The 21,731-nt window shown below is 44.5% G+C and overlaps 2 protein-coding genes across 3 annotated transcripts in view; one reads left to right on the top strand and one right to left on the bottom strand.

Moving 5' to 3' along the window:
• CAMK1G (calcium/calmodulin dependent protein kinase IG) overlaps nt 1–20,165 on the top strand; it is a 30,185-nt gene extending 10,020 nt beyond the window's left edge. Inside the window, exons 3-13 of one of the 2 annotated variants that reach the window (XM_032794142.2) lie at nt 9,242–9,370; nt 10,666–10,740; nt 12,340–12,478; nt 13,171–13,294; nt 14,523–14,598; nt 15,121–15,233; nt 15,758–15,836; nt 16,232–16,319; nt 17,248–17,663; nt 18,227–18,355; nt 19,512–20,165. In XM_032794142.2, coding sequence (XP_032650033.1) covers nt 9,242–9,370; nt 10,666–10,740; nt 12,340–12,478; nt 13,171–13,294; nt 14,523–14,598; nt 15,121–15,233; nt 15,758–15,836; nt 16,232–16,319; nt 17,248–17,663; nt 18,227–18,317 — 1,330 coding nt within the window. In that variant the 3' untranslated portion in view covers nt 18,318–18,355; nt 19,512–20,165. Of the gene's footprint in view, nt 1–9,241; nt 9,371–10,665; nt 10,741–12,339; nt 12,479–13,170; nt 13,295–14,522; nt 14,599–15,120; nt 15,234–15,757; nt 15,837–16,231; nt 16,320–17,247; nt 17,664–18,226; nt 18,356–19,508 lie in introns of both variants that reach the window. The other variant, XM_032794141.2, reaches the window with a different exon arrangement.
• A 697-nt stretch (nt 20,166–20,862) lies between these two features.
• Nucleotides 20,863–21,731, bottom strand: part of LAMB3 (laminin subunit beta 3) — a 48,074-nt gene continuing 47,205 nt past the window's right edge. The window contains exon 23 of the mRNA XM_032794139.1: nt 20,863–21,185. Within this exon, the coding sequence (XP_032650030.1) occupies nt 21,052–21,185 (134 nt within the window). The 3' untranslated portion in view covers nt 20,863–21,051. The remainder of the gene's footprint in view (nt 21,186–21,731) is intronic.

The following is a 21,731-nucleotide window of genomic DNA, read 5'->3' as shown; positions in this document are numbered from 1 at the left end:
TACTCTTGGCATTGCCTTGCTATGCCAATGTAAGGAGGCAGTTTATGTGGATCTGTCGTCTCCAAAGAGTTTTACCAATTTTCTGGGTCTATGAATAGAGTGGTGGTATTGATGTCCTAGAGTAGTGGTTCCCAACCAGGGGATACGTGTACCCTTGCGGGTACTCAGAGGTCTTCCAGGGAGCACATCAACTCATCTAGATCAGTGTTTCTCGAACTGGGGGTTGCAGCCCCCATGGGAATCACAGGACTGATTTGGAGGGGTTGCAAATGCAGGGCTGGCATTCAGGGGTGGCGAGGAGGGCAATTGTCCAGGGCTCCCTACCAGGCCATGCAAAGCTAAGTTACATGCTTCAGCCCTGGGTCTGGGCTTCACATAAGGCTCACAAATGAAAAACAGGCTCAAGTATCACATTGAAATATAAGTACAATATTTATACGCCAATCAACTTATTTTATAATTCTAGGGTAAAAATGAGAGTCTCAGCAATTTGTCAGTAGTAGTGTGCTGTGACCCTTGTATTTTTATGTCTGATTTTCTAAGCAAGAAGTTTTTAAGTCAGGTGATACTTGGAGTACGCAAGACAAATCAGACTCTGGAAAGGGGTACAGTAGGCTGGAAAGGTTGAGAACCTCTGCTCTAGGGTACAGTGGCAAGAGTACTCTTTTGAGTGATTAGAAACCTTGATTCAATTCTTTCCTAGGCCTCATGAGAAGGGCTCTCAACAGTGACAACTCTGAGGGTTTTCATGTTGAAGATGTTTCACTTTAATTATCTGTTAACTCAGCCAAAGCAAGAGTCAAATGTAGGAAGCCCTCTATACGGCAGTGCTAGAGTACTCAGCTGGGATGTTAGATACCCTGAATCAAGGCTCCTAGCTGTTAGGACGAAAGGCTTTGAACAGGGAATGCTAGCTGCCTTTCATGTTGAAGCGCTTCCACATTAATTAAATATTAATTGGGCCAAAGCAAGAGTTAAGTCCCAGAAGCCCTTGGTAGCATAGTGGGCAGGATAAACACGCTGCAAGGGTTAAAGACCCTGGTTCGATTTTTCCCTGGGCTGTATGAGAAGCAATCTGAACAGTGACAACCATGAAGCTTTCTCGTTGATGCTGTTCCACTTTAATTATCTGTTAATTGGGCCAAAGCAAGACTTAAGCCTAAGAAGCTCTCTGTGGTGCAGTGGTCACAGCACTTACCTAGAATGTTGGCCTGCTTGGTCCAAATCCCTAGTGTAGCAGCAAGGGTGTTTCATTTGAACAGGGAGCACTATCCAGCTTGCCTGTTGGCGCTGTTCCCCTTTACTTAACTAGGAATTGGGGCAGGCAACAGGCTAGGATCACGCTATAGTCCAGCAGTGGGGTGCTTGCTTAGGAAGTGGGAGATACTTGGATTTTCTGGTTTGAATCCTCCCTCTGCCCCTTTAGAAGGGGTTTGAATGGGAAATCCAATCCCCCAGGTGACCAGGGAGGTGGCAGACTCCTGTTTAGGTCCCCTCTCCTTCACAGGAGCCCTTGTCTTCCTGAGAAAAGGAGGGGTCTCAGACATGGGTCTCTCACCTCTAGAGAGGGGTAGGGTGGAAGTGTGAGGGGTAAGATAGGTGGGGAGGGGGGCGGGGTGGGGCAGTCCCTGGGGAGGTGGGAGAGCCCTATAAACAAGTCATTTTTAAGTGAGGTGAAACTTGGGGTATGCAAGACAAATCAGACTCCTGAAACGGGCACAGTAGTTAGGAAAGGTTGAGAGCCACTGGCCTACAGCCTCAGCCATGAATGTGGTTAGAGTCTACACTGCTATTCAGCGTGGGCTTGTCATTTAGAGAAGCAGAATGCCCATTGTTCAGGAGCAGGAATTAGAAAACCTGGGTTTCTTTCTTGATTCTGCTTCTGACTCTTTGTGCGATTCTGGGCAAGTTGCTTCACCTCTCTATGTCCTGGTTCCTGCATCTTTAAAATGGGGGTGACACCACTTGCCCACCTCCATAAGGAACTGGTTAAATACCCAGTGAGGTGCACGGAAACTTAAATCACTTTGATGAAAATTGTTTCATCCTGCTCATACTTCAGAAAAGCTACCACAAGCTGGTGAATTACCCTGAGAAAATGGGATCTCTTTTCCTAACCGCACCCTTATAATTCTTTCATTCTATTTGACAAACAAAAGCACTTTGTTTTCCAAAAGCCCCTTAGCCTGCTTGGCTTCAGCATCAGTTGCTTGATTATGATTACAAGGCTGAGTGAGCAAAAGATTTCTCCTTCACATGCTGCATCCTATTTAATTCTCTCTCAATGTCTGAGACTCCAGCATTGCACATGACCGTCCCTTCCCCTACCTCCAGTCCAATCAGGATGTTGCCTCGCTCCCCAGTTATTCCTCCAAAGCTGGACTGGCTCTGTGAGTAATGGGCTGTTTGAGAGACAAGCAGCTGTAATGACATAACTGCTTAGGCACTTTCTCTTAAATTTACAAATCTGCTACTTAAGTTTGCTCACGCTGACATCCACATTCTCAGCCAGCCACAGATGAGATGCCTTACACTCTCAGAGGCTCGCCCATGGCTTTGGAAATGATACTAAAAGCAATTTGGTCCTGTCTGCACTAGCTTCTATATACAGTGCCATCGTTCCCTTTTGGGTATCTGAAAGTATCAGGAAAACAGACTCTCTGGAGATTTCTAGAATATCCTAAATTAGTCTTGGGGGCTCCCTTATTTTCCTGTCTCCTTTCTGGGCTCAGAATTCCGCAGCTGCATTACTCGATTCCTGTTTTTCACCTGTCCTCTGCTTCCCAGCTCATTCCTACAATGTATCACTGCAAGGAGCGTGCACCCCAGTTCAACCCTGAATTGCAATATTACAGGATTCCCCCTCTGATCACTCTGCTTTTTCAATGCCCCGGGTGAGCAGTGGGGAAGACCCTGGAAGAATGTAAACAGCAAACATGTAGCTCAGGTCCCCAGACTCTGGCTGAACTGGACTGTGCAGTATAAACAGAAGCAGCAAGTCTAGGGTGACCGGATAGCAAATGTGAAAAACTGGGACAGAGGGTGGGGGGTAATAGGCACCCATGTAAGAAAAAGCCCCAAATATCTGGGCTGTCCCTATAAAATCGGGACATCTGGTCACCCTAAGCAAGTCCCATAACAAATCATTCCACTTCTGCATTTGGATGAAGAATAGCAACTCTGCTTTAACTATCCATCTGCTGCTACCCTGAACATACAAATCTTCTTGAATCATACACTGGGGGGAGATAAGGGGAGTGGGGGATCAGGAGAAGTGGTGAAATGACATGTCTGTAGCCATAGACAGCTTGCCAATGGCCCAGGCGGGATGCAGAGAGAATAAGGAAGCCCACTGCTCAGTTTTACCACATGCTTAATGAGGAGTATGACCCAGACACAGAGAATATTCGTTTGGTTTATGTTCCAGTCTGCAGACACCACCATGTTACTACAGGGCAATGTTAGGAGGCATGAGAAGGGCTGCAATGAATGCAAAGCACTTCATTAAGGCCCCTCAGGCTGCTCTCTGGAAATACTAAAATAAATAAGTGCAGTTTATCATTCGCACTGTAATGGTTTAAAATCTGAGGGCCTGGTTCCCCTGAAATTCCTCTGGAGCTGACAGCGGAACCTTGCCCCAGCAATAGGTCCAGATCCAAATGTGACTGTCCCTGATTCTAAACAACCACCTGGATCTGAGCCCTCCCACTGATTAATGGGGAAAGCTCAGATCCAACCTCTAGTTCTGCTAGGAACTGATATGGCCAGTGCTCATGATTAATACTTACTGAGCAGAAAATATGCAGTTTTACCTCTTCCCTTATCCTTCCTGTCACATTTGGTTGTCTTGTTCGCCTGTTATAACCTAGTTTGTACATTCTCTGCGACACAGGCACCATTCAAGCACTTCTTTAAAAGACAGCCCAGTGCAATACAGCCCTAATTCCTTGACTGGAACCCTTCGATGCTATAATATTATGCTATAACGTGAGAAGAGTTTTATTGAATTAAGATTTTAAATGAAAATTTCTCGGCGCTCAGAAGCACTTAGTTGCATTTTCCATTCACAATAGAGGCTTCCAAGCAGACCTCAAATATGTATGTTTCTAATTTTTTTTTTTTAGTTGCTTGGAAATTTGCTTTTTTTCCTCTCCTCTTCCCACCATATTCCATCTATTTTACCACTGACCTGTTCCATGCTGAATGTTACATCTTTGGAAGTTAACAGCTTGACTAGTTCTCGTGTGTACACAAAACTGGTAAAACTTTAAGGCAGTGGAGTGCGAATAGAGCTGGTTTTCAGAGCAGGGAATTCTATAAAATGAAGCTTTCCTGTGACCTAAGAACCTGCAGTTGAGCCTCTGTGAAATTCAGCATTGTCTCCAGAGTTAAGCCCCTTGACCCTGCTGGGCGTGTGCCAACTGCTGCTGCAGTATAAAAGGGAGCAGCCTAGCCCAGTCTGGGCTAACAACTAAGGAGCAGCTAGGAACCTGGACCAAGGAAGCAGGTGATGCTGAGGCCCAGGTGGGCACCCAGGCACCTGTGGATGCCCTAGGGAAATTGCAGTTGCCACCTGAGGTGCCCTAAAACTCTGAAGATACCCTGTCTTCAACTACAGGAGTCATGGTAGGAAGCAGCCCATGGAGGGACTAGCCAGTGTCCCTGTAGCAGCTGATGTGTTGTGAGTGGCTTCTCTGATGGCTTTGTGGTAAATTCTGTTGCCACTACCAGGGCCCTGGGCTGGGATACAGTGGAGTAAGGAGGGTCTGGGTCCCCTTTGGGGGGCAGCCTACTAAATCCCTCTCATAGGGCCATTGGGCTGTGCTTCCCTGCTGCTGAGGGGAGCCCTGTGGCCTCCTGGCCATGCAGCCTTGAGGCTGAATGCAGCCATATTGACTTAACCGTGGGACTACCATACCCTTGCCCCACCCCTGGTGATGGGGGTGTACTGGCCTTGTGACAAGGGGGTGCATCAACTCATCTAGATTTGCCTAGTTTTACAACAGGCTGCATAAAAAGCACTATAAACACTGACTTGTTCATACTACTTTATACACTGAAATGTAAGTGCCATATTTATATGCCAATTGATTTATTTTATAATTATATGGCAAAAATGAGGAAATCAGCAATTTTTCAGTAATATGCTGAAACACTTTTGTATTTTTGTCTGTTTTTTTGTAAGCAGGTAGTTTAAGTGAGGTGAAACTTGGGGGGGATATGCAAGACCAAGTGGACTCCTGAATGGGGTACAGTCTGGAAAGGTTGAGAGCCACTAAGTTAAATTATCCAGCAGCACTGTCCTGGAGGGGAGCGAGGCTCAAGGAAAGCTTTGTTCCCTTTTAGCCAATTTGTTGATCCATAAATTTTTAATATGGGGGTGTAATTATTTGTTTAGGAATTAAATGTGGAACAGATGCTCTAGCATCTGATCTGTAGGTTGTTCATTTCCTACCATTGCATTACAAACCAAGATGGTATTAGAAATGAGGATTTATGCCATATGCAGTGGGTGTTTCAGTACGGCAGCATTAATTAGCACTGAAGAGAATTGAGTAAAATAAATGGAGATATCAATTTAAAAAAACTGAAATAAATGGAGGCGCCAGTACCCTAGGAAGTTCCAAGGACTCTAAATGCAATAGAAAACCAAAGAAGTAGCTTAAGCCATTTGAGTGGCTTTCCAAGGGAGACTGTCCTATCAGGCAGAGTGGGTTCCAAAAAACCCACCTGTTTTGTGATCACTTATTTAAAATTATTCATGGAAAAAATGTCATTGCAAATCCAGTTTGTCAGGATTTCATTCTCAATGTGACACTCCTGCTAGGGAGACAGGCAGGATGGACAGATGTGAATATGAGGGACCAGTTTGTCTGTGCATGTATGAAGATGAGTATGAAATAGAGAGCATGGTGTCCCAATGGGAGATGCTGGGTGCTGAGAACTCTGGAAAATCTGGTCCTTGGTTAGGTGCCTGTAAATGGAAGTGGAGCTCTCTTGGAAAAATGGGGCTCCCATTCCAGGTGCTGAACATTTGAAAATCTGGCCTTGTGTCTGTGAGGGTGTTCAATGAATTAAAGATTGGGAATCAGGAACACAGGGAGATGAGGGCAAGACAAGGTTGAGCAATAGTGATTTGTTCTATAGAGTTGCAGAAAAGGCTGGGGGGACCAAACTGAGCCTGGGCACAGCACCAATTGAAGTCAATGGGCTCTCACCTGCTGGAATCAATAATGCTGGATTTGGTCTTGAGGGTGAACTGTTTTTCCCTCGGAAGCCTTCTGTTTGATGTCAGTCTGAATTGGGCATGTGGCTGTGGGGAATTTTTGCCCCAGACTGCTCTCTTCTGGAAGGGATGTCCAGGGAGCGCAAACTGGGAACAGCATTGTGATGGTTACGATATCCAGAGAAAACGTCCCCTTCCCCCATAACAGTTCACTAAGATATGAGAGGACTCTCTTCAGTGCAAGATGCCCACACCTTAGTGCCAGCTAATCCTCAGTTGATTCAGTGTGAAACTCTACAAAGGTTGTATCCTTAACTTTTAACTCCCTAGACTTGTTGCTTCAAACTTTTCCCTGATTTCTGCTTCCAGAGTGACTGGAAATTCTCTTGGACCATCCCTACTCCAGGGCCTGATAAAGGGCCCCTTGCACAGCTCCAGAATACAGGAAGCCCCAAGGTCGCTTAGATCGGGGATGGTCTGATTTGAGAATCAGGCGCTTGCACTATTTGTGCCTTCTGCCTCCATACCCTGCTGGACCCACAGTGCAGGAGAGACCATGAAATGGAAGGAGAAGTTCTCCACCCCCACCCACCTCCCAAAATGTTTGAACGTCAAAACATCTCAGGATTCACTCTGTTTCAAATAAAGTCACAGGCTAGTTTTACTCCAACTGAGTTGGCTCTCCCCCAGTGCTGACTATTATATGATCTGTATCTCTCCAGGCTAAGCCAGCACAGTCGCCCATCTATGGGAAAGGCCAAAAAGGACATGTCAGAGGCTAAGATACATGGGTAGGACCATGAGTAGCTTGGCTCAGGGAATCTTCTCCCTACTGCAGGCAAGTCATGCCAGGAGCTGCTTTTGTCTTGCTCTTCTTTTTGTGCATGAATTGCTGCTGCTGGCTAGCAACTGAATACAAAATCAACCAGCTGTATGCCAGATGGGTGCCAAGCTATCTGCACAACATGCTGGGCGCATTATTGAGTGGGATATGTATGAGAGTGGCACGTTTTCTGTTCTTGCTAGTTATTTTCATTACCGTAACATGTATAGGTCCCAGCTGAGAACCTGGCCCCATTGTGCTGGGCACTATATGGACACATGGTGTGAGACACTCCCTGCCTTGAAGAATTTACATTCCAAATACACAAGACTGACAGAGAGGAAGAGACTTGCTCATGGTCAAAGAGCTGCGAACAGACCCCAGGTCTCCTGAGTGCCACTGGATCCCCATTGGATCACGCTGCCTCTCAAACCATTTTGCTCTTACATTTTCTTCTCTAGCTCCCTTAAATGCTCACAGCTCTACTGGCAATTCTGTGTCAACACCATCAGTTAATCTGTGGTGCAGGTGATGAGGATTACTTGAGAGGAGCTTGGTGCAGCGGCACCATCACCTGACTCGTTTAGCTGCCTAAGCAAAAACCTTTAACAAGATTGTAGGCTTTGGCAATGTTATAAATATTCACCCTTCATTGTAATGAGTTGAACTCTGCTATGAGGGATGCATTGGACACTCATCCATTGCATTAATTCAGAGCATACAGTTCTAAGCTGGTTGTGCGAGAAGCCAGGGCCCAAGCCATCCGACGCCAAAAGTAAATGTTATGTAGTGAACTGGGTTTATCCACATATTTCGTATTTGATTGGGAGAACTTGGATTAATGCACAAAGCATCCAAACTGTTTTTCAAGAAATAGGCAAAGTAAAGCTCTCACCTAACTGACATGCAGCCACCTCTGGGGCAAGACACAGCCATTCAGGTCAGCTCTGAAATGTCACTGATACAGAGCTGGGGAAATGAATATCTGCCTTAACTGAAACAGCAGAGGGATGCTGAGGAGGCAAAAGATAATAAATCATTCATGTTAGAATTTGGCTGAGATTTCATGAATACCCCTGCCCTGGCCCCAAAAAGGTGCTGTGGGATCTTTAACGGTAATGAGTAGACGGGTCTTTGGCTCTGTGCCTCATTAGACAGTTGCCAATACATTCTCCTAGCTGGGATTGCATTAGCATTTAGCATGGGGAAATCCTGACGGTGGGTCCCAAAAGATTATGGTGCAAAAGCTGAGAGGCAGTAAAATGCCATGCCCTCGGATCTATCTCCTTCCTTCTCTTCAGATTCTGATCACTGAATACCTGTGCTGTCAAGTGGTATATGGCACCTGCCTTTTCCGAGATGGACTCTAAATCTGACACCACAGGAGTTGTCTCATGGGCTGGCATGTACATAAGGAGCTACTTGATTGTCTTTACTGGTGTGGCGGTCTCCTGAATGTTGCTACTGTGATTCTGTATCTAATCTCTCTTCCTTTTATCCATCTGTCAGGAAGGTTCCATGCTAGATGTTCTGTGTATTCTGCCCTTTCTCTACTCACTACCTTCTTTTCAAAGAATGACCCTACGCTGGGGACCTTCACACTCTGGAACTGATGTGGGTTCTCTATACATTGGGTCAAACCATGATCCTGAATCAGAACACACCCTAGATTTGGGCTGCCAGACATTCACATCCAGATCTGTATTTTTCAGCTTTAACTTATCTAAATTAGACACATCTTTGTCTGCCCCTTTCAGAAAAGATTGTTAGGTGTCTGCAGGTACTGATCATTTTACATACATCATAATAAATATATTGAGTACTATAAGTTGAAGTGAAACTCTACAGGCTTGGTTAACAAGGTTCAATCAAATATTTTCTTTGTTTTTAATACATCTCAGGTTCTTGTTTTCTAAATGTTGCTGACACCTTGTACAGTCTTAAATTGTACATTTCTAAATGGCAACATGAAATCAATAGAATTTTGAAGCCATATATACATCACAATAATGGTATCCTAGATATGTGATGGCCAATTACAAATGCCATCCACTTATCGTGGAAGCTTTAATCATTATTCGATTACTTGCCTGCTTTTTACTTCAACTCCTTCTCCACATGTGTTTGCTTCCAGTTTACAACTTTGCCATCTATTGAAACATCTTTGTCCTTCATCTGTGTTTTCTCCATAGAGGTGCTTTTTCAGAAGTTTTCCTAGTGAAGCAAAGGATCACTGGGAAGCTCTTTGCTCTAAAGTGCATCAAGAAGTCCCCTGTCATCCAGGACAGCAGCCTGGAGAACGAAATCGCAGTGCTGAAGAAGTGAGTATAATTTTGAATGTGAAGCAGAGCAAACTATTTTTCCACAACACGCACCTTTAGAACCAAAACCATCGATCGCCTTAAGTGTAAGGTCCATTTGCCATTGTTGCTGCACAAATTTACATCTCATTAAAGGTGGAAGAATGAGATGAAAAGAAGATCAATATTTAAATTCTCTGAAAAGAGGAATATTTGTCAAGTTTAGTTACATATGCCCCTTGCCAAGCCCAACAGTTTTGCAGGAGAACCAGAAAAAGAAACAGACTAACACCAAATAGCATAAAGAGTGACAGGAAAATTAAATTTTCAACACTGTCTACAAATAACAAAATATAGAGACTTGTCCTTCACTCACCGAAGGAGTGTAAAATGCTACCATTTTGCTTTGACAGTGTTTAACACCCACTTTGTACTGGTATAAATGGCAACACACTGCAGGAAAGGAAAGCATCAGCCACAAAGGAGCCTCCATGGACAGTCAGTTTGTCTTCAGCAGGCTAGTGCAGGGTCAATTCACACCTCAGCTTGCCACAAATTAATGTTCATGCTGACAAGCCCTGATCCTTCTCTTTCACCTCTGCATAGATCAGGAGTCACTCTTTTGGGAGTGAGTGGAATTTTGCCCAGAGAAACTGTTGTGAAGCAAAAGGAATCAGTGCTGGCTCCAGGCACCAGCCCAGCAAGCAGGTGCTTGCAGCGGCCAATGGAGAAAGTGGCATGTCCAGCAATTCGGCGGCGGGTCCCTCAGTCCCTCTCGGAGTGAAGGACCAGCCACAAAATTGCCGCCGAAGACTGAAGTGGCGGTGGTAGAGCTGCAGATCATGATCGTGGCTTTTTTCTTTTTTTTTTTTTTAAAAAAAAACTCTGCTTGGGGCAGCAAAAACCCTAGAGCCGGCTCTGTGAGGAAGATTAGGGGTATGACTTTCAGCTTCATAATGCATCATAACCTTTCAAGTACATAAAAGGTAGTTAGGAGGAGGGTGAAATATTGTTCTTGTTAACCTCTAAAGATAGGGCAGGAAACAATGGGCTTAAATTTCAGCAAAGGAGGTTTAGGTTGGACTTCCTGTCAGGGTAGTTAAGCACTGCCTAGGGAGATTGTGAAATCTCTGGGTTGGAGGTTTTTAAGGACAGGTTAGACAAACATGTCAAGAATGGTCTAGTTATTATATAGTCTTGACTTCAGTGCAGGGAACTGGATTAGATGACCTATCAAGGTCCTTTCCAGTTCTACACTTCTATGTTTATCCTCATCAGACAGGTTTGTAACCTCTGTTTGTCTTTGCCGGTTGCAGAATAAAACATGAAAACATTGTGACTCTGGAAGACATTTACGAAAGTGCAACCCACTTTTACCTGGTCATGCAGCTGTAAGTACCCCTTTCTATGCGTCATAGAAACAACCATAACATTTTTCTGGTGCTGAGTGTCCATTTCAGCATCCTCATGCAGGATTCAGGCACTCAAATCTGAAAGTCAAATGCACAAAAATATCCACTCTGACATGTTCTTCATCAACGAACTGTGAACAATGGGGTTTGAGATGGAACTACACTAGACATTTCTTCATAGTGCATGGGCCTTTTATATTAGTATGTTTCTAAACTTGGATCAGGATCTAACTCCTCAACACTTAGCGGGACAGGAACAGGCAAGTTTCTAATTAAAGCTATGCTATGTACTGGGTCTGTGAAAGGGAAAAATGGGCAAACGTGTCAGCAGTAAACAAAGCAGATAGCTGTAAAGAACAGCTGAAGGTGTCCCTGCTGTGATAGATAGAATAAGTGTGGATTCCTCTAATGAGGATTGTTTTACTCAGATTAACTCTCAATAAATCAGGTCATGTAATGGGGGCTGAAGATAGCTCAACACACAAGGCTGAAAGTCAGAAGGGAAACCCCTTCAAAGCCCTTGGGGTTCAGACAACGAGGTAGCAGCATCACAACTCAAGGCAATTTGGGTTTAAGAAATTTTCCAGTTGTACATATTGGCTCCACAGGAATTATACTAGTGAATTATTTATGGAAATGCTTGCCTCAGATTGAAGAGCCAAATTGGCTGCATCAAGGCAATAGGTTTCAGGGCTACCTCAAACCTTGCTACATGCATGTCATGGGGCTGGTACACCGTGTCACCCTTTGGGGGAAGGGTGAAGGAGCATTATGGCCCCACAAATGAGCTTAAATGACCACTCCTAGTCTTGAAGCAGTATGGCCTAATGTTTGGGCATTGTCAAGGTGGTCCTCCTACACTGGGCTGCATGGCCTAATGGCCAGAGTCCATATAGCTGCCTTCTTTGTCAGGGTTGTGTGGCCTAGCAGCCAGATTGGTTGGAGGGGTGGGCTGCTGCCTCAGAGTGGATGGCAGCCAGGGTAGGAAGGCCAGGGCCTTCCCCACTCCACCAGCTCCCAATCTAGGGATCCTGCCAGAACACTCCGAGCTAAGCCCAAGTTTTATGACTGATTCCCCTTTAAGTTTCCCTGAGTCACTTGCTACCTGTTCCTCCATGGCTTGTCATCTTGGGATTCCCACAGCCTCTCCTCTTCCTGTGGTGTCAGATGTCTGGGGGTCATGGGTCATCACCGTCTGGCTGGCCTCCATGCCCTGAAGTGCTGCTGGCACTCCCTCTGCAAGAACCTGCAGCGCATGTCCCTTTCCTTTGGTGGTCAGTCCCACCTGAGCTGAGTTGCTCCCTTTTATATCAGTGTTCCAGCTGGAAGATGCCCAGCAGAGCTGAGGGGGTGTGGCCTCCTTGGCCCACAGAGCAGGATTAAGCCCTGCTGAACCAGTATTTATGCATCCATTGGCACTTGAACAAGGAAAACCCAGGTACCATAGTGATGAGTGTGAGCTAGATAAAGATATAGGTTTTTTTCATATCTAGCTTAAGTAAAATTTCCTGCTCTTCCCTTTATTAGTTTTTAATAGCCACACTCTTTAGCTGATGGTGTGTACTATCTGACCTTCAGAGTGTCCGGCGGGGAGTTATTTGACCGAATTTTGGAACGAGGAGTCTATACTGAGAAAGATGCAAGTGTAGTGATCCGACAGGTCCTGGCAGCGGTGAAATATCTGCATGAGAATGGAATAGTTCACCGAGATTTAAAGGTATGTAGACACTGTGCTCTTTGGTTCTCTGTTTTTCCCCAAATAAGGCTGCAGCATCAGCAGTAAAATACAGAACTCCTTTGGAGTGAGTGTCAGTATTGAAGTAAAACTATTTGTACTATCGTAGGGTCCAGGGGCCCCATACATGTAGCACAAGGCAGCCCAGGCCCCAGGGAGTTGACAGTCTAGGTTCTAGAAAGGTGCTTATCTGATGCTCATCTCTGCAGTATCTGAATGCCTTGCTCTCACTGAGGGGTTTTTATCTTCAACAGCCCTGTGCAATGGGGAGGCATTACCCACCCTTACAGAAAGGGAAGTGAAGCACAGGCTAGATGAAATGACTTGCCCAGGGTCACACACAGGCTGTGTGGCAGACAGAGCCAAGAAATTAACTTGGGTCTCAAGTCCCAGCCCAGTGCCCTACCCACTAGAGCCTCCTTCCTACCTAAAACAAAACCAATATAAGAGGAAACAACTTGGTAGAGCAAAAAATAGGTATGGTGGGGAGAACTTAGGAATGTATTCATCATTTTACTGCTGTGGTTTTAGAGAGTCACCATTATATCCCTGGCCACGATTATTTTTATTCGTGCATGAACAGAAGCACAAATGAACCTACCATTTGTCAATTGTAGCTGTCCCTCTTTGATTGTCAGGGCAGCATTTAAATTCTGACCATTTCTTACCAACAGCCTGAAAACCTGCTTTACCTGACTCCGGAAGAAAACTCCAAAATCATGATCACAGACTTCGGCTTGTCTAAAATGGAGCAGAATGGCATCATGTCCACTGCTTGTGGGACGCCAGGATATGTTGGTGAGCAAGGGGGAAAGGATGGCCTCTCACTGATGACCTGCACGACACAGGCCCACATAAGCCTCCCAGGCACTTTCCGGAAGAAAGCAATGAAATAACATGCTTATGCATATTAGTAACATGCTAATAATAAACACACTGTGTAGGCTGCAGAAGAATCAGATTAGGGACATGATTTTAAGGATGGCAAAATTTCAGAAGACTTAAAAGAGAAAAGGTGTGCAAAGTAAATGTTTTATATTTTCATCCTAATCTTGAAATTATTCAAGAATTAATTTTATAATTTAAAAATTGAAATCAATGGAAGTTTTGCTTGAGTAAGGATTTCAGGATTTGGCCTGTAAGTAGTAATTTTTTGGGACATTCCGTTGTCTGGTTAGCAGAACGTGTCTGAGACAGCTTGACCTAATGGCTTGAGAGTTCCAGCATTCCAGCGTTCTAACTCATCTCCAAATTGCACTCTGGCCTTGTGCAAGTCAATCAGCCTTCCTTTGCATGTTGCCCATGTGTAAAATGTATTTACTTCATATGTCTAAAATGTAACAGTAGGGAGCCCATCCTAGGCTCTGGACCCCAGCCCATAAATTGAAAATCACAATATGAACAAATTAGTATAATGAACCATATATCACAAGGGATGCCAGAGCTAATTAATGTCCAGACAGCATTTTGAGGCTATAAAGTTCTGTAAGAACCACCATGTATAAAAGGTAAAACAGAGAACCTGGCTCTTTGAAACACACAGGAACTGAGATCCAAAGGTTGGAAGCTGAAGCTAGACAAATTCAGACTATAAGGTAAAAAAATTTTAACAGTAAGGGTAATAACCATTGAGAGTTTACATGGTGGATTCTCAATCATTTCAAGTCTATAAATCAACAATCCATGCTTTTCTGAAAAGAAGGGGCCTATAGCTCAACCAGAGGTTATAGGCTTGATGCACACATTACTGAATGAGGTTCTCTGGCCTTTGTTATGCAGGTCAGACTAGATTATCATCATATTCTTTCTGGTCATAAAATCTGAGTCAGTCGTTTTGCTGCTGCTTGGATTTGGTGGGTGGCAAATGCACAGAAGTGTTTGTACACACAACAGTCACTAACTCCTGCTCCAGTATGAAAGCTTCATAAATAAGGTCTGAGAAGCCAATTTTTTTATGTCAAGTCATTCACTATCTTAAAATGATTTATATTTCCTATAACTTTGATTTGCTTTTGATTTCCTGTAGCTCCTGAGGTCCTAGCACAGAAGCCATATAGCAAAGCTGTCGATTGCTGGTCTATAGGAGTCATTACCTATATCTTGTGAGTATAAGCCAACAGCACCCTTGCTTTTTTGACAGATGCTCAGGATTCTTCAGTGGTGTGGCCCCTTGGGTGACTCCCACATACGCTTGTGCAAAATGGATGTGACATGCCACCGGCTTAGGAGCCCCGATTTGTTCCCAAGGTGAAAGACAGTGAAACTCAGTGTAATAAAGACCGCAGGCCAATTCACTACAGAGCCCACCCCATGCACTATTTCTATACCATAGAAATAGTTCAGTACCATAACTATCACTCAGCATCCCCTCTGTGCTTTCTAGGTTCGGCTGCATCCCATTAGCTGCACACCAGCTGTGGCTTTGTGCTGACATTGCTGCACCAAAGCTTTTAACTTTTTTCTGAATTGTTTCGCCCAGACCATGCTGTATGGTGAGGATACATACAGCATCGTCCTCCATTCTTCACTTATCCCTGGGATCCACACCAGCTGATCGGTAGATTAAAAAAAAACTTGTGTGTGTGGAGAGAGGAGCTAATCAACTTCTTCCTGTTCTGCTCCAGGCTGTGTGGATACCCTCCCTTCTACGAAGAGACAGAATCCAAACTGTTTGAAAAGATTAAAGAAGGCTACTATGAGTTTGAGTCTCCATTTTGGGATGATATCTCGGAGTCTGGTAAATCTCACCCACTGGGAAGCACTTTATTAGCACCCTGTACCCTCTCAGGCATACAACATCCAGAACTCTCCTGATCCTGGATGGGCTGAAATCTACAAGGGAGTGCAAGTGAAGGAGAGTTAAGTGAATCACATCCTCACATTTTCCACAGCAAGTTATTTTCTTTGCTTCCTGGCCACAGTCTGGGTTTCCATGCACCTTCCTCTGAAGCATCTGGTACTGGCCAGGGTCACAGATGGGATACTGCAATGGGCAGGCCACAGGTCTGATCCACTCTGACAATCACTACATTTTAGCAATAAAACTTGACCCATCTTGAGTTACACAGCTTAAGGGGCCATGTTATCTCCATGGAGCACATGTCCATTTTACCTTTGGGACGGTGTTACAATACTGTGGGTTTAGACATGGAACATTTAACGCTTAAGCAGCAGGTTTTATCTGCCAGCATTTGTTGTCAGCTTTGGGACTACTTCCTGCATGTGCTAAAACATGTTTCTATCTCTGTTTCCCACAAACAGCCAAGGATTTCATCTCTCATTTACTGGAGAAGGATCCAAATGAGAGGTTCACCTGTGAGAGAGCTCTGAGGCACCCCTGGTGAGAGGAACAGGTCTCCTACCGTGTGCATGTGCACCTAACATTGCCAGTCTCAGCATTTAGTACTAGAGGCCTATCTATAGCCTACAGAATGGTGATGTGTTACTATTCTCTAGTATTTTCTTTGCAGTCTGACTTGGAATGTTCTGTCTTTCTTTTCTGTGAAGAAAGTGGCTATTTGTGCACAGTTCACCTTTAAGATGGAAGGGAAACAATCCCACTGATATTTTCTCAACTCTGAAGTGTGTGTGTTTGTATTATGTTTTGTTGCTGTTTTTCCTTTGGATTTAATTACTCTTGATTGAAAGTACAAAGCCGTTAGCTGCCTCCAGAATATGGAATGCCTCTCAAATGCCATCTGCCTACAAGCTTGTTTCTTCTCTCCCCATCTGCAGGATTGATGGAAATACAGCCCTTCATCGGAACATATACCCATCTGTCAGTGCTCAGATCCAGAAAAACTTTGCAAAGAGCAAATGGAGGGTAGGTTGTTTGCCATTGGGCGCGCTAGAGCCATTTCCAATGCAAATGCCAGTTCCTGCCCTCTAGCCATGAGCGCACCTTCAACACTATAAATAAGCACCCACAAATTGGACCCCTTCCCCAGAAATCAGTTTGGACATCTTACATGACCATGATTTATTTATGGTAGGACCAAGAGGTCTCAACTGAAATTAGAGCCCCTCTATAGTGCTGAACTTGATACAAACACAGCCCCACACACAAAGGGTGGGAAGAGGAAGGATTACAGTCCCATATTACACATGGGGAACTGAGGCACCAAGTAGCTGACTTGCCTGTGGGAATTGAACCCAGGTTTCTTTTCTTACCCCCACACCTGTCCTTCCTGTCAGCTAAGTGTGTGAGATTGGCACTGCTTCCTGGTTGCAGTGAGGTTGGCAGTGCTGCAAGAACAGCCTCTTCCATGGTGTTTTAGTTACTTTGTTGAAAAAAGTGAAGTGAAACACTGGAATGGGTTCCCTGGGGAGTTGGTGGAATCTCCTTCCTTAGAGGTTTTTAAGGTCAGGCTTGACAAAGCCCTGGCTGGGATGATTTAGTTGAGGATTGGTCCTGCTTTGAGCAAGGGATTGACTCGATGACCTCCTGAGGTCCCTTCCAACCCTGATGATCTATGGTAGGGTTCAGTTTTAAGCTAAATCTTGCAGCTCTGACCAATCTGTAAGCAACAGCTAATTCCACAGCTGACTTATCAAAAAGGGGTTGGGTGAAATTCTCCCCTGCCTTTGCTTATGCCAGGATTGAACTTGACCCATCATCAGAGCAGCATGGCACTAGGCAATGCAACTGCAGTAAATCACTATTCAGGAGATATCCTCCATTGACACTGCAGCATCCAGGTAGCTTTGCAGCTTGGGAGATCATCATGGTTGTTTTGTCTCTTCTTGCTCAGCAAGCCTTCAATGCTGCAGCTGTTGTGCGCCACATGAAGAAACTCCACATGAACTGCCATGCACAGGCTGACACGAGCCTCCCTACCATACAAGTGTCAGAAGTATCCAGACTCAACAGCTCTATGGGCACCAGCCAAGAGACACCCATTCAAGACGAGAAGATGCTAATTCCCATGTTAGCATGTCAAATTCCTCCCAGCCAGCTTGACCAAAACACCCAGATGACACAGAGCAAGTCACTAGATCACTTGGTTAATGGGTCACTCCCAGTCAACAAGTGCTTGATCTTGCCGGACAATCAGAGCCCTCCAACTCTAACTTCTTGCGGTTGCAGTTCAGCCTCTGAGGGGCATGAGAAGGTTAAGACCGTCTTCTGTTCGGAGTCAGCACTACTTAAAAAAGCTGCCAAAAACCAGTAGGTAACCACTTTGTCCATTCTAAATACTGACCCAGGTTTATCTTCACAGCACTGTCCCTGCAACCAAGTGGCACTGGTCTTTGTGGAAACCTGGTGGATGCATTCAGTTCCAAGCACCAGGTGTTGGTGGGAAAGAGGGGAGGGAGAAAGGACAGATGGGAAAAGGACAGATGGAAATATGCAGTGGCTCTATAGGTGTGGCCAGCCAAACCCCCTCCCACTCCCTTGGAGGAGAACCTGGGGCATCAGATTGAGACACATTGGCCAGGTGACATGGCAGAGCTTGCAAAGTACTGATGAACCAGAGGACTTCACTCCTCAGCATCCTCAATCTGGTGCCTTTCCATAATTTGAAGGGCCTATGACATTTTTTTTTTTCAGTTGCTAAAAATACTGGTCCTGCTCCTCAGCTGGCATTAATCATAACTACACCATCTGAGTAGCTGGCCCACTGTTTATATTAAAAAAAAAAGTTATTTCTGCTCAATTGAAGAATGTATCTAGATTTTGCTCTTCACTTTTTGCATTTTTCTCTTTCTACCTCTCTCCCCCATAACCAGTCACTTCAAATCAGAGGTTATCGTACCCATGAAAACCAGTAACAATTCATACCGTGGCACTGGGCAAACTGGTGTTTGTTTGGTCATGTGATTTAGCAAGTCATCCATTGAGCCAACACATCTTTAACGGTAAGTGCACCAAAATCAATATCATTATTGCTGTAACATGATGAAGCAAGAAGTCTGAATTATAGAGTTTTCTGAGTGGAATACATTTGTTTTGGTTGTAATCATAGCTGATGGATGTCGTGGCAGCAAGAGTCTGACAAATCGAAGCATTTTTCAACTTCTGTTAAGACCAATTCTGTGAATCCAGGGGCCAGATTGGTTTCCATGGGAGTTGCTCACATCCTGTTGCATGAGAATAGGGGCCCTCTAGGTTCTATTCTGTAGAGGAGAGGTAGCACACAGGCCTGCCATTCTGAACTATACACAGTTGCGAGTTATTAAATCAGAGCAACCACACACTGGCCAGGTCTGTGACATGGGATAAGGAGCCTTTGGCTAATGTCAGTAGCGTATGTAAGCTGTTGCCACATGACTGCTCTGTGGTGGCCTACATAAAATGTGATTGAGGGAGTCAGTCCAGCTCAGAAGAGGTAAGTGTCCACATCACACAAACCACTAGCACAGTCAGCACTAACTGCCTCCTCTGGCATTCTCAGCAGACATCCAGGACTGATTGGGCCACGGAGCCTGAACTACTTTCCCATCCTTAGCTAGGATCCACCCAAGTCAGGTCTGAGGCACAGTGACCCCGCAGCATAGGGAAGCCTGCACTGCTACCCAAAGCTCTGCTCTTGATTAAAAGAGATCACATACCCCAGGCACAGAAATGTCTATGTGACATTCAGAACTGCAGATGAGATGAATTATGGATTAGTTAAGCAAACACTTGCACTACTGTAAGTAAGCGCTAAGAAGTATTACCATTAGACACTGCATGAAGGAAAATATCCCCCAAACAAAGGTAAAAATGTTAGCTCAGTTCTACTCCCAAGCAGCTGTTGAGAAGTCACTCTTGCTTTATATTATGGTTCCAATTTTTATACAAAGGGTTAATAGATGGTAGACATGAACATATGTGTTATAAGTAGCTTTATGCATATCAGTAGAACGTTATCAACCTGTTGGAGTCTATTTCAATTTATTAATCCTTTATAAGCAACAGATTAATGAAACCAAGAGGGTCCTGGTGCTGTTTGGTAAAGGAATGTGTGCTGGAGGAACTGTCCACTGAAACAATTCCAATACTGACTTTAAACTCTCTCTCCTGTTCCAGAAGGGCTGATTTACTCATTTCTACACTTCGCAGCCAGACAGCAATAGCACAAGCAAGAAGAGAGGAGATTGAATCCTGGCAAAAGCAAATGGAGAGCCATTTTCTCAGAGGAGAGTGGCCATTGGTAGGAGAGCTGCACACTTTTTACTCTTAAGTAATCCTTCAGAGCAACAACTTTGAAGAGTATCTGGCTCACTAGAACATGGAGCAGTTACTTGAGAGAAGGGAGGTGTATGGGCACGAGGCTTCTGCTAGCACCTTCCATGTATGTGACACATACATCATTGCACAAGGCTATATCTTGATTCTTAATATATATTGTGTAGTTGTTCAATGTGTAACAAATGTGCTGCACGGTATAATTCTTTTAAAGCAAAGCCATATGGTGTTGGTTTAATCACAGGCATCCCAGCAGTTTTACAGTCTATACCTCTCGCTGTTAGGACTTCAACAGGCTCGAGCTTGGATGTAAGAAGTCCAGTATCAATGGCCTGTCTTGGGTGTGCAGTTTTCATTTTAAGCTGTGCAAGGAGAGAGCCTGCTACCATCCTTCACGTGGCTGATGATAATCAAAGTGAGGTCTGAATTCCCTGTTTCCAAGTCTGTAATTGTGTAATTAACACCATGCTTAATAAAGCTGACTTATTTTGTAAAGTGCCTATTGGTTAGAGGTGGAAGTGGTCTCCTAAATCTCCCAAGACAAATACCCACTGCCAACGCAGAGTTGTTCCCTACACTCTTCTGTCTGCAAAGTATTGTTTGAAAATAAGCAGGTGCTGACAAAATGAATGTGGGTGGTATTTAAACCACCTTAGAACACCACTGCTCTTACATTAGTGTAAATAGGGCTCTTAGTGTTTACCTCAGTTATCCACTCCTGGGAATGGTCTTATCTTCACCCTGCCCCTCTTATGACTTTCTTTGAAGAACTAAATGCAATATACCAGAAAAGGTTATTTTTTTAAAAAAAAATCAGAGTTTCAAAAGGTGAAATCCGTGTGCTAAAATAAACAAACATCCCCTGTCTAGTTGGCAAACCTCATGCAGAAATAACTCCTTCCAAAAGGGTTTATTAGTTATTGACATTAGATCCACCTTCCCACTTTCCTCGAGCCACTCAGTGTGGCTTACCAAGGCCACATAACATTCATTCTTTCTAAGGGCTAGGGTGACCAGATGTCCTGATTTTATAGGGACAGTCCCAATTTTAGGGTCTTTTTCTTATGTAGGCTCCTATTCCCCTCCCTCCTTCCCCCCCATCCAAATTTTTCACATTTGCTGTCTGGTCACCCTACTAAGGGAACTTGTTCTTTTTGGCTTCAGCCAGGCTACATAACATTCATTCTCCCTAGGGGAGCTTGTTCTTTTTGGCTCCATGCTAGTTATTTTCTAAAGGTACAGTAGTTCTATTAGCAAAGACAAAGGTCTTGAGAACAAGAAACTTCTACAAGTGAGGAGATGGGACTAAGTCCCCCAGTCAGTGTTTGAACAGAAGGCAGACAATGCAATTATATGGAGAGATGGAGCCCCAGCAGCTCATTGATTAGCAGCTGGTGTAGTACGCAATTCGTTCATGGATATGATTGCTGATCTTTTCCACCTGCTCCTCCAGGCCTGCGAGGCTGGCTGACTTGACGATTAATGCGTTGTTGCTTTTCTGAATTTCCGTTTCTATAGCTAAGGAGAGAGGCAGTTGGAGTTAGAGGAAGATAGTTCAGGAAAACAATATTATGCCCTCAGGCCTTCATCATCCTTCTGAAAATCTACACCCTCTCAGTGTGTGTCAGGAGAGCACTATCAGAATCCAACAGAATAGCCAACCACACTAGCCCTGCCTACAACATGCCTGAACCCAAACAATAAGTGCATCATAAAGCCACTCCTCCAATGTCCAGGGCACCACATAATGTCAGTCAATGTTTCTTTCCAATAAAGCCTGCCCCACACTTCTCCAATAAATCTACTCCAGACAGTGAGCATTGAAGTCAATGGAAATTCCATTAATGACATCAATGGCTGGGCAGAAACAAGCCCATACTGTATGCACTGCATGTTCTGGAAGGGAAATTGCACACAGGCCTATTTAGCAACACTAAGGCCTGGTCTACACTACGCGTTTAAATCGATTTAAAGAGCGTTAAATCGATTTAACGCTGTACCCGTCCACACTACAATGCCCTTTATATCGAAATAAAGGGCTCTTTAAATCGATTTCTGTACTCC

The sequence above is a fragment of the Chelonoidis abingdonii genome, chromosome 4, assembly GCF_003597395.2.
Source record: "Chelonoidis abingdonii isolate Lonesome George chromosome 4, CheloAbing_2.0, whole genome shotgun sequence".
Lineage (NCBI taxonomy): Eukaryota > Metazoa > Chordata > Testudines > Testudinidae > Chelonoidis > Chelonoidis abingdonii.
Note: the sequence above shows the minus strand (reverse complement) of the source record. Positions and strands in the feature narration are given on the sequence as shown.